Source organism: Danio aesculapii, chromosome 16, assembly GCF_903798145.1.
Source record: "Danio aesculapii chromosome 16, fDanAes4.1, whole genome shotgun sequence".
NCBI classification, from domain to species: Eukaryota; Metazoa; Chordata; class Actinopteri; order Cypriniformes; family Danionidae; genus Danio; species Danio aesculapii.
Window position 1 is genome coordinate 25,113,444 of NC_079450.1, and position 13,046 is coordinate 25,126,489.

Genomic DNA, 13,046 nt, shown 5'->3' on the forward strand with positions numbered 1-13,046 from the left:
ATATTACTTATTGTTATCAAAAACATGCATAGGCCTAAATAAAAAGTTACATTATTTTATGTATGACACATACAATATGCTTTATATAGTGTTAAGTAAAGTTACATTAGGTAAAAGTAACTGCATAGGTCAGTTACTTTTTAAGGAAAGTAGTGTGAAAGTATGTAATTTTATTTAAGATAGTCTTAACATGATAATAGATACACTTTTACCGAACACATTTCAATATAGATATTTAGCCATCATAAATGTATATTTTCCTCATATTTCCTGCATATGAATAATTTAGTAGCTCGATTTGCATGCAGACAGTCTTCTTCGTTGGTGTTTGGACTGCGCGAAAGCCCACGCCCACTCTGATGCGTTGCTCCTGAGCAGAAGCACGTGATTAGGCGTGTTTACCTATGATACAATGAAGCGTCTATGAGACCATCATCGACCTCAGCCAAATAATCAATCCTACGGTCACGTTCACGATCGCAATCACTTATTGGATTTACATCAGGGTCTTTGCTCACTAATAACTGCTCGATGCGTCTGAGAAAAGGAAGTCTCAGTGTGTAGCCTCCGGGCAAGCGAGCAAAGCAGACAGACAGACGAGGGCAAAGGTAACATAAGATTGACATATTGTGCATCTTTAGACATGTCACTTTGTTATAAAATCTTATTAGTCGTTTGTTTTGCTGCATTTACCACGAGCGCATGAAAAACCAACTGTCAAGCTAGTTTAATAGGTCGCTGTGGCTTTCAGGAAGTTGACATTAAGCTTGAAATACTGAATTACAACGACAGCCTAACGATAAGACAGGAGCAGATGTTATTATATGTCAGTATCCTCATTCGTCCAGTTTTCAGTGCATGTTAAATGATTGTGCGTCTTTTCTGTGTCATGTTGCTTAATCACATGGAATGCTGTTGGTCTGTGCTTCAAAACCTAGTGAACTGCCTACCTAGTCAGCATTGGTTAGTAAGTACACTTGCCTATGCTGAATATCTATGTTTTGAAACTCCGTTGTCTAGAGATATTCTCAATGAATGCTACTCATATATGTAATCAATTAAGTCATAACCGATTAATTTATAGTTTTAAATATTTACTTATTATATACTTTTTGCCAATTAAATTTAAGTAATCTTTATATCACAACCGTTAAGCAGTTGTTGTGAATTTTATTGCAAAAATTATTTATGTCATAATGATAAGGAACAATATTGCACTGTAAAAAAAATTGGCAGTAGTTTGTGATACATTGTGATGTGTACATTTTCAGTTAATCTATGGGTTCTGATTTTGTTTGGGCCCTTGATCTTTGCTTTAATAGCTTTTGATTTTTAATGTTTTACAAAGTGTATTTTATTGACATCCAAAATCAAACAAAAAGTGCGCAGGGGTATCTTAAATAATATGTCGGTGCTCTTTGGGCAAGGGATCCAGAATACAGCAAAAATCAGTCCAAGACACTCGAAAAATGTGGAAAAAAGATTAAAAGATATAGATAAGATCTTTTAATATTTTTTTTCACATTTTTTGAGTGCCTTTGACTGATTTTTGCTGTGTATTTTATTGACATTTTTATTTCGTCTTGTTGGTTGTGTAAATTATGGTATAAAAATTGGACATTGGCTGCCAGAACTTTTTCTATTTTCACAGTAAACTGTATAACCAAAAAAAGTGCAGGCAGACAAGTTCCACATTTCCCCTAGTTTTCAAGTAACTTGTTAATCGATAGAGTTAAACTTTCAGCATCAAAAGTTAACAGGGCAAAGATTAATATAATGCAGCTGGTAAAAAAGTGGTAATAAATGGAAAAAACACCAAGATATTGGCAACTGTTAATTAACAGTAATTTTGGTCACACTTTATTTTGATGGTCCCCTTATTCTGTCTGTGATCATTACAGGGAGAAAAACATCAGGGTCACACTTTATCTTGATGGTCTGTTTGTGGAATTTAAGTTACATTGCATCTACATGCCAACTAATTCTCATTAGATTATATGTAAACTGTTAGGTTGGGATTAGGGTTAGTGTAAGTTGACATGTACTTGCAAAGTTTCTTAGTCAGTTAAATGTCTGTTTAGCAGCAGTATCACCAGAAATTAAGCAGACAGTCTACTAGTACTCAAATGGACCATCAACATAAAGTGTTGCCATTATATTTACAGTGTATTGTTGATGAATGAACAAAGGAAAGCAGAACATTTGGAGTTTACCATTAGACATAATATTATGAAATGTGAAAAATAATAAAAGAAAAAGCAGAATTTTGTTTAACTTCTCATGTTGTTGGTTTGTTTCTGTAGAGTGGGCTTATTTGAGAGATATTGTACCAAATGCATTCCTGAATCTCTGCTGCTGGCCTCATAATGGGCGTTATAGAGGACACTGACATAGAGCGTGAGTAACACTTATCCATTATTTATGTCATGAAATGTCATGTTAGTTCTGCACACAAGCACCTGTAAGTGTTATTTAGGATGTAGCCTAAAATTATGAAATGCTAAATGATTTTCATGTTAAACTTTGGCCTCATTTATCATGTAACACTGGGTACTTATATAAATATATGGGTTTTTCAGCTTATTGAGAAAATATGCACAATAGTAATGTGTTAGTATTTTATTTAATTATATTATTATATACATATATGTATTTATGTAGATTATTTAAAATGTGTATATATACACATTAAATGCAGATTTACATTGCATTTAACAATGAATACTTCATAGAATATTTACTAGGCCTGTCACAATAATCAATATATCGACTTATCTCTCAACACATGAACATGAACTCAGTCATTTTTGGTGATGTAATATATATATCACCCATGCATAAAAACCAGTTCTAGCAACATTTTAGCTGATTGTGCAACATCTTTATTTCTATTGGAGGTGTCAGTGTCAGTATGGTTAAAAAAACACTATAATATTTATTATAAATTCTTTTAGTATATTTTCATGTAGGTGTTTGACAACTGAAAATAGATCTGGTAGCAGACCTCGCAGCCTATGTTAAGTTTACCTTGCACATGACTTAAACATTTATTACTATTTATTTAGCATATGCATTTTCACATTCTGATTCCAATGCCTCATTGTTAAAATGACTAAAATTAAATATTCTTAAGAAATCAATATTATGTGTTCTTTGAGTGTACTTGCATTGTGATGACATTATATTATCATTCTGGCATTATATAATAAGTGGCATGAAATGGTCTTGAAATGACAATATTATCGTTTATCGCAGTATATTTTGGTGCAATATATCATACAACAAAAAACAAATATCGTGACAGGCCTAAAATTTACACATCTTGCTTTATTTCATATTTCAGACATAAACGTTTAAAATATACCACTTCTCATAGGTTTAGAGATAGTGGGAGGTTCTAATCCTGTCCTAGAACTTCATTTATTTGATACAAATACAGTAAAAACAGTACTACTGGACAAGTCACATTTAAAAAATATCCAAATAGAAAACTTTAAACTGAATTGATTGTTTATCATAGTACTATTGTGTTTTTGAAGCAAATAAATGCATCCTGGTGAGCAAAAGTGATTTCCCTGTTTAAAAACTTCATCATTTTTAAAAACATTTTAATGGAAGTGCAAACATATAATAGAATGAATAGAATACGCAATGGTTTGATTTACACTTGAAACAATTCCTCAAACAAAATGCATTTCATCATGATCAACAAAATAGATTTACTTATTGATATACATTTAAAGAACACATTAATTTAGCTGGTTCGAAATGGACTGGGATGAAGCTTAAGCTTGATGAAATAGTAAGTTTTAAAGCCAATATAGTGCATTCATGCTGAATAATTGTTAAAATACAAAAGCAAAATGTACCCCTTCATTATAATTATTTGCCCACATTAGCTCATCCCTAACTGAGATCCAGAGGCAGACAGATTTGTTTTCATTGATGTCGAAAGCACCTGTTATTCATTTAAAACTCCCACATGAATTCAGTCACTCTAAAAAAAGAGTCATGGGCTTCTCTTATCCCATTAGCGTCTTTCAACAATTAATTCCTCAGGTTGGATCTGAAGCTAATTGCACAATGAGTATGTTTAGGCAACTCGTTTACTCTGCGCGCTGTAGGTAGATTAGAATAATCTAATCAGACGAGACTGTATGGGAAGATTAAGTGTGGTTAAAACGTCCAGATGTCGCAAAGTCTGTCTTAAGATCTGCATTGCAGGTCTTCTCTCTGATGTCGCACTGTCTGTAGTGTGAGTTTAGGAGCAGGAGTGAGTCATATGCATCCATCACGTCCTCGGCGCAGAGCTCGTGACTTATTAGTGCACTTCTCAGACAGTTAATTACACTAATCCCAATGATTAATTGATCACCCGCTCACACGAGTGTGTTTGAGTTGATGAGAGCAGTAATGTTTGGTGTTGAAAGAAGATATTTGTGTTGGAATGTTGTATCTGGATTTACCATGTAGTCTGAGATGGTAGGATTAATAATTTTTAGGGTTGAGAAATGGGCATAGAGGCAAAACAATGTAAAAGAAGTACTTGTCATAACTAGTGGTCCATAGTTTTGGGTCATTAAATTTTTTCCTGAATTAAATAGGCAGCATGGTGGCTCAGTGGTTAGCACTGTCACTTCACAGCAAGAAGGTCGCTAGTTCGAGTCCTGGCTGGGATGGTTGGCATTTCTGGTTTCCTCCACAGTCCAAAGGCATGCGGTATAGGTGAATTGATAAAAACTAAATTGGCCGTAGTGTATGAGTGCATGTGTGAATGAGTGTGTATGGGTGTTTCGCAGTACTGGGTTGTAGCTGGAAGGGTATTCACTGCGTTAAATGTATGCTGAAATAGTTGGTGGTTCATTTTGCTGTGGCGGCCTTTGAATAGAGACTGAAGGAAGGAAAGCCGAAGGAAAATGAATGAATGAAATATTTTATGAAAGGGATAGTTCATAAAAAAAGATAAAGCCCCTCTTTGTTCACCCTTAAAGGCACAGTATGTAATTTTCTTATTCAAAACAAACAAAGGCATAGTTTGATGATGGTATGACTGAGTGGGGAATCATGGAAGTTGTCACCTTCATTACATCTTATGGGACTGCAGAAATTAAGTTCATAGATGAAATAAAGTATTCAAAACCTATTATCATAATATGAAGCAGAGGAAGGCTGAAATCAGCTTAAGCAATTGCTGATGAGAGACTTTGCATGAAAGCAGCAAAGATTTCACTAAGCCACAGTCGACCGGTTCCAGTTCTTCTACTAGTGATAACACGGGCAAGAAGCAACAGTTTTTATCATACTAAATACATTTTGGAGTTCTGTCATAATGCTGCTCTGTGCAGTCTAATAAAATTCACAATATGTTAAAGCATCTTTAGTGTTTCACTGTTTTCTATTGACCAAAACCAGAAATTGAGGCTTTGTGATTTCATAAGCACACAGCACAGGAAAAATCATCGGTGTCTTTAGTGTCACTAGGAAAATAGCTTATTTCTCTGGATTTGAACATTCTAAAAATTTGGGATAATGTAGATACAAAAGACAGCAAAAGTAGAACACTGTTCTAGTAGTTTTTGGGTCTTTCAATAAAGTAATCTTACATTGTGTGCCTTTAAGTTGTTCCAATCCTGCATGGGATTCTTACTCAATGGTGAATTTAAAAGATGTTTTGAAGAATGTTGGGAAACTTACCATAGAATATTCTATATAATGTAGAATGTAGAAAATAGATTTTTTAATATATATTAAAGCGCAAAATACAATTATATTAACTCACCCTCATGTTATTCCAAACCAATACGAAATTTGTTCATTTTGGAAAACAAAAAAAGGTAATCTAAATATAATCTCAGAGGTGTCTAAAAATCATGTGATTAAATCAATGTCATCTGAAGAGACAGGGTCACATTTCTATTATGAAATATCATTTAAATTTGGCAACAGAAGCTCAAATGAAGTGAGCTTAGCTTGACGTGAAAGAACCATTTAGGTTCATTTGTGTGTGTGTGTGAAATGACACGTTTGAACTTGTTAGAAAAAACTATGTTTTTTATGAAGTTACTGTTTATATTCGCAGATTAACTTTTTTATGTATCTGCTTCCAAATGTTTAATGTGTCAGTTTTAAGTGAACAGGCTTTTATTGGAAAGACAGAAGTCTCTCAGATTTAGAAAAAGATCAGTTCAAGTCATCAAAATGTATAAACTCAAGTCATCCTAATGTATTTGGAATAATTTGAGGTATAAGTAAAGGATGCCACTTTTCATTTTGGTGAACTAACCCTTTTAATAAGTTAATGCTGCCTGTTGAACAAAAAATAACCTCGAGCATTTCCATTAATGTGTATTTGTATATAGGTATTTTAGTAAATATGTTTAAGAAATTAATTTCTTGTTCCTTTTTGGATGCATTTATACTATTTATGTGTGTAATGTATGTATATATATATATATATATGTATATATGTGTGTATCTTCTTTATTTTTTTATCTAATCAGAGGTGACCCTGGCTCTTTTGGATGCCGCCAATGACAGGGACCCGGTGGTACAGGAACAGGTCAGGAAGTCCATCTTGACTCTGGGGAACCAGAAGCCTGATAAAGTCCTCTCCATGTGCCAGGATTACCTGCTCAAGCACCCAAAGGTTAGCCAAAGAGTCTCCTTATAACATCTGAACCAGTGTTGAGGATTGTTTTATTTAGAAAACTGGTTAATATTCCCTTCAAATTTCTATATGTTTCTGTGTGCTTTCCTCTGGTGATGATTATCATGGGTTATGTGGATAATAATTGAATGTCATGGATTTAATCTGACCTTTAAGATCAGTAAAGCATCATATAATCATAAATTATTATGAAATCAGTCTATAACATAAATGTTGGTGGTCAGAAAGATTTATTTATTAGTTTACAAGGATGCATTACATTAATCAAACATTACAATAAAAGTAGATATTATATTATATTATATTATATTATATTACATTACATTACATTACATTACATTATAAACATTCCGATTTTTTTTAGCTGTTATCAAAGAAACCAGAAAAGAAATGCTTTGGTTCTCCCTAAAATATTAAGCAGCACTTAATTAATAATTTATTTTTTCAACTTTTTTGATAGTACTTAAAAAAGTTTATTGAGAATAAAAGGTATTACAATAAAAAATCAGTATTGCTCTTTGCACTGTATTTTTTAATCAAATGCAGCCAGACTGAATGTTGTTGATAATGTGTTTTTAAGACTTACTGAATCAAAAGATTTTGTATATATGTTGTCCACCATTTTTTGGTCAAAATATAGTAACAATGTAACAAGTAAATCAGGTAAATTTTCACTCCAGTCTTTTATATCTTGAGCTGATGTTTGTATGATGGCCAGGCATGCACACTTAAGCCTAGCTCACATTGTGCAGTTTTTAATAATCCTAAACCATTACAGCTTGTCAGACTGCATGAACATGACTCCCATGTCACACTGTAAGGACTCAGTTGTCATAATGTCAGACTGAATGACAATGAAGATGAGCCGAGCACAAAAACAAACTAGAAAACCAAAGTTTGACTTCATCCATCTGTGACAAATCCAGTAACCCACGTTCTAAAGTGATACCTATAGCAGTAATCTTGCTCACAGCTTGCATCAATAATAAAGTCTGAAAAAGGCTGTTTTGCCATCCCCCCCACTGGTTTGAAGTTGTCGTGCTTATTGTGGCATCAAATTTGGCGACTCAAGTCACACATAAAGTGTCTGAAACTTTCTGACACTGCCAGAACTTCGCCAGAAGGACAATTTGACTGAATTGGCCATTAAGGAGCTGTCAGTGAATCTTTTAGGATTTCCCAAATGGTTGCTGAAGTTGTGCAGTGTGAGCAGGGCTTTTTAAGAGATAGTTTGCCCCAAAATTTTAATTACCTCATCATTTACTCTCCCATATGTGGCTTTAAACATTTATGGACTTCTTTTCTTATGTTGAACACAAAAGAAGATATTTTGAAAAATGCTGGTTGATGGGACCCATTGACTTCCACAGTAAGGAAAAAATACTATGTGTGTAACATCAACCAGCATTCTTCATATAATATCTTATTTTGTGTTCAACAGAAGAAAAAGATGATCCCACTTTAGATTAAATGGCCTTCACTAATATGTACTTGCACTGAAATGAATGATTTGTTGCCATGTACTTATTGTGTAAATGCATGTTTTTACATTGTACTAATGATTGATTATATACCTGTATGTAATTACATCTGTAATTAATTTGTGTAGTTACATTTATGGTCACTGTTGGCCATCCCTTACACCTTAACCCAACCTTAAACCTAAACATACCACTAAACCAGTCCCTAACCCTACCAGTATCCCACCTCAAGAGCACCAGAAGTGTTCTGTAAAACGTTATGAACACCGTAAGTATACTGTATTTATTTTTTGATGCAAGTACATAGTAGTTAAAGCCACCTAATATAAAGCTCATAGGTTTTGAACAAGGTATAAGTGAGTAAATGATGGCAGAGATTAGATTTTTTTTGGGGGGTGAACTATCCCTTTAACAGTACATTGCTGAGTTGGTCTACAAACAGGAAGTGACAAGTCTTTATGTATGCGTGTCGTCTTCAAGCACATGTTGTTTGCTTTAACAAATATTTGCTTTGTTTCGATGTGCGCTTAGTAGTGTCATGCCCTGTTTTCATGTTACACAAACGTATGATTCCTCTTTTTGTATGCATAGTGAATTTTACTTCTCAGGGAACCATTTGGAGTCACCTTTCCGCAAACTGGAAGATTTCTTATAAGCACTCATTAAACTAATTTGTTCTAAACTTCCTACTTAAGTTCTGTTTCTCACATTTATTGATTGATAAACGCTATTGATTGATGAGGGTAAATCTACTTCTTGCAGGGTTTTTGATGTGGCTCATGTCTGTTTTTAATAGCTGACCTGCTTTGTAAGTTAGAATCAATATAGGATGTATGAGCCTGTAATGCTTTTGAGAGTATGTGTTCTGATTTGGAGTTGTGATAGCACACTTTTTGTTCTATATATTGCTAACACTTTATTATAAGCTTCCATTAGTTAATGGTAGTTATTGTATTTAATATTATGAACAATACATATATAACAGCATTTATTCATCTTTGATAATGTTCTGTAATGAGTATACGACTGTTTATTGTTAGTTCTTGCTAAGTGCAAATGTTTAAAGCACAACTCAGGATTTTTAAAGCATAACTAAATGTTGTACTTAACATTTACTATGTTTAATAGACCCTTTTCATGTTTACAGGTCTCTCCAAACCAGAAGTCATCAGAGTTGGATAAAACTTGAGAGAATACCACTTTTATTTTGCAGTTCAATTTGCTCAAATTTCAAAAGAGTGTTTCAGTGTTTTCATGACATAAAAGAAAAAGTGAGAATGATAATGACAGCCAGAAGAGAGAACAATGTCAAATTTACTGCCCCGTCCCTATAGACACTGCATTACAAACACCTCTCATAACTATTAACTAGTTTTTTTATAATTTGATGCAAAGGTGATATAATGTGAAGCATAGCTTTATAAATGTACATGTTTTTTTAGCTAAATATTAAAAGCTTTTAATTGTTTAAGATGCTGAAGCATCGTCACTGTCTCGTGAAAAGGGTCTATTATTGCAGCATTCATTGTTAAAAACATTAACATTAACTAATGGAAGCTTATTTAAAGTGCTCCATGTCCTTAGTATGTGTGCATGACCTTACTTTTTTGCCCTGTAGCTGGTGGTCGGTCACAGAGTGGTGGTCTTGCAAACCATTGAGTTGGTGGTGAAAAGCAGGATTGACGACATCACTTACCCCAAGATCAAGAATGTCATTCAGCTGGCATCAGATGAGATGACCAAATCAAAGGTAAGACAATTAATACTTTTGTTCAAACATTTAACAAAGATAAATCAAATTGATTAGGTGGGTAAAAATGCTTTTTTTTAAAATGTATTTTAAATACTGTAAGTAAGCTTTAATAAAACATTTCTTGAAAATATCTTTGTGTTTTCCAAAAACATTTTAAGCAACTAATTAAACTATTTTTCGACTGAAAATAATAATAAAAAATGTTTTTCTTTTCTTCTGAGCACCAAATCATCATATTAGGTTGAATTGTGAATTATCATTTAACTGGATTATTGATGATGAAAATTTAGCTTTGCCATCAGAATAAATGACATGTACATTAATATATTATTGATCATAAGAATCTTGAAAATTGTGAACATTATACATTTGTGACTTGAAATAACTGGTTCTGTTTTACATCTTGTGTGAAACATAAATAGTTATGTGACCCAATTTAAAAGCATTGCTTTTATTTAGGCATTTCTTTATTCTTTGTGTACTTAATGAACATATAAACTCTTATTTAACAGTACGTTTTCCTGCTCTGTACACAGGAGGTTGTCCCGGACTGGCAGCAAGCAGCCAGTAATATTCTGGTAGCTGTTGGAAATAAATATATTAATGACATCATGGAGGAGATACTCAGCAAGTTCCAGCCAGGAGTTTTGCCTCACTTCTTTGTGGTCCAAACACTAGCTAATCTGTCCGACTCTAATGGTACGTATCTTTAATCAAAACCCTGATGCAATTTTAATCAATTTAAAAGTTTCTGTTGCGTATCCATAAAACTGACTACAAATTTATTCACAATTTTATTAAATTATTGACCGTGAGGGTTAACTTTTTTTTAGTGTTAAACTAGAAAGAAATGAAATGGAAGTTGCAGTATGACCTGCAACCTGTCAGGAAGTTCTTGAATCATGCTTTGAGCATTTGGCAGTTGATAATTATTTTTTCAGTTCCTCTTTTCACTGAACCTTGTTTTTATTTATAGCATCACATGAGTATGTATACTTTGTTTTGTAATATTTTTATGACATCCCTGTTCATTTTTTGTTCATGTAAATGAGTTATTTTCTATTATGTAGTTTTTTTTTTGCGAATATGCATTTGAAAGATAAAAAACACACAAAAACCAAACAACCAATATCCTTACTACATACAGTTACATAACTTAAGGCCTGGTTATTTATAAGAAAAATAAGTATCATTACAAGAATGTAGATTTGGACTTTTTGATTATTTTTAATTATTGTTTTCTTGTTTAAGTCTTTGGTTGTATTATTAATCTGTTTTAATCGGTCTGACCTCATGTCTTTGCCCACAGTATATGGTATGGTGCCTTTTCTCAATGCTATAATGGGGACCATGCTGCCCATGCTGGGAATGACCAAACATGACAACATGAAATGGGTCTTTTCTTCAGGTAAGTATTTATTATCATTTTATTTATTTATTTTTTGGGGTATTTTTGGGCTTTGGGACAATACATTTTGACAATAAATAATTTGACAATTATTTCAAAATAAAGCATCACATTATACAATATAAACAGTCATACATATTTTAATAAAATTTATATGTATGTATATTATTTAATATAATATTTAAAATAATATTATTTAATATAATTTCTATATATATATGTACATATATATATATATATATATATATATATATATATATATATATATATATATATATATATATATATATATATATACACACACACACACACACACACACACACACACACACACACACACACACACACACACACACACACACACACACACACACACACACACACACACACATACACATATGTGTGTGTATGTGTATATGTATGTACATATGTGTGTGAATGAATGAATGAATGAATAAACATATTGCAATTGTAATAAATGTATTATAATTTAAATAGACTGTTATATATTTTAAAATATTTTACAATATAATATATATAAAAATACAAAGCTAAATTTTCAGCATAATTGCTCCATTATTCATTGCCACATGAAATTATTAATGAATTTTTAAATCAATAATAACTATTATCAGTGTGAAAAAAATTGTGATATGACCATGATATTTTTAAAAATGTAATTATTTTGTAATATTTTAATTGTGTTTACTTTAACTATTGATGAATTTAAAGCTTCATTGCCATATTAAAGAAATCTCTCTTTGGAAAGTGCACGCATTGTCTTTTACTTACATGGCTTTTCCTATGCTAATGATTGGTTTCAGCGCTGTGCCACTTTAGCGAGAGCATCCTAGAGTATCTAGCCAACCTGGACAAAGCCCCTGACCCCACCGTGCGTAAAGACACCTTCTCCAGCGAGATATTCTCAGCCTACGACATCCTGTTCAACAGCTGGATCCAGAGCCGAGAGGCCAAGGTACACTCAATGAGCCGGAGCACACATCCAATTACAGTTAACTCACTTTCAGACTAAAGGGGGACGCTGATGTGTGCCAGCTGGATTCAATTCGCTTTTCTTTGGAACTCAAGCAAGGAAAAGCATGTGAGCCTGTGAACTGAATCTGCATCTTTTAGAGAGGTGCATTTCTTATATTTTCTTCCATATTGGCCCGTTTCCACTGAGTGGTACGGTACGGTTCGGTTTGGTTTGGTACGCTTTTATGGCCGTTTCCACTGTCAAAAAGCGTACCGAACCGTACTGTACCACTTTTTCGCCACCCTTTGAAAGGGTACCAAACACGAGAAAGGGTACCAAAAGGCGGAGCTAGACGCGCAGCTGAACGCTATTGGTTTACAGAGATACGTCATTCGCTTACGCAACAAGCCAGAATGAAAACAAAAAACCCGCCATGTTTGAAAAACACAGCGAGAGATTTTAGCGGAATTATAAATACATATAATAACGAGCCATGGTCGATCTGGGCTCAAACAAACCTTGTCGTCATCTTGATGGACAGCCACAAATCCAAGAAGAAGAGCAGATTTACCCTGTGCCCCATAGTTTTTTACGAGCCAGTCTGAGGCGCGAGCGGTTTCGCTTTCTTGCTTGCGCTCGCGCGCGTCTAACATTATATCTGAAATAACAAACATCTTGAGCTGATGATAATAACCTGTGCTTGATTATTGATGTGCTTTTAAAACCCGATCCTGTCAGACACTGACAAACGCGAGAGTGAA

The 13,046-nt window shown here is 33.5% G+C and overlaps 1 protein-coding gene across 2 annotated transcripts in view; it reads left to right on the plus strand.

Annotated features, from left to right (window-relative positions):
- The first annotated feature begins 381 nt into the window (after nt 1-381).
- mroh1 (maestro heat-like repeat family member 1) overlaps nt 382-13,046 on the plus strand; it is a 69,670-nt gene continuing 57,005 nt past the window's right edge. For both annotated transcript variants that reach the window (XM_056474679.1, XM_056474681.1), the window contains exons 1-7: nt 382-608; nt 2,304-2,397; nt 6,501-6,646; nt 9,767-9,898; nt 10,438-10,600; nt 11,211-11,309; nt 12,134-12,285. In XM_056474679.1, the coding sequence (XP_056330654.1) occupies nt 2,367-2,397; nt 6,501-6,646; nt 9,767-9,898; nt 10,438-10,600; nt 11,211-11,309; nt 12,134-12,285 (723 nt within the window). In that variant the 5' untranslated portion in view covers nt 382-608; nt 2,304-2,366. The remainder of the gene's footprint in view (nt 609-2,303; nt 2,398-6,500; nt 6,647-9,766; nt 9,899-10,437; nt 10,601-11,210; nt 11,310-12,133; nt 12,286-13,046) is intronic.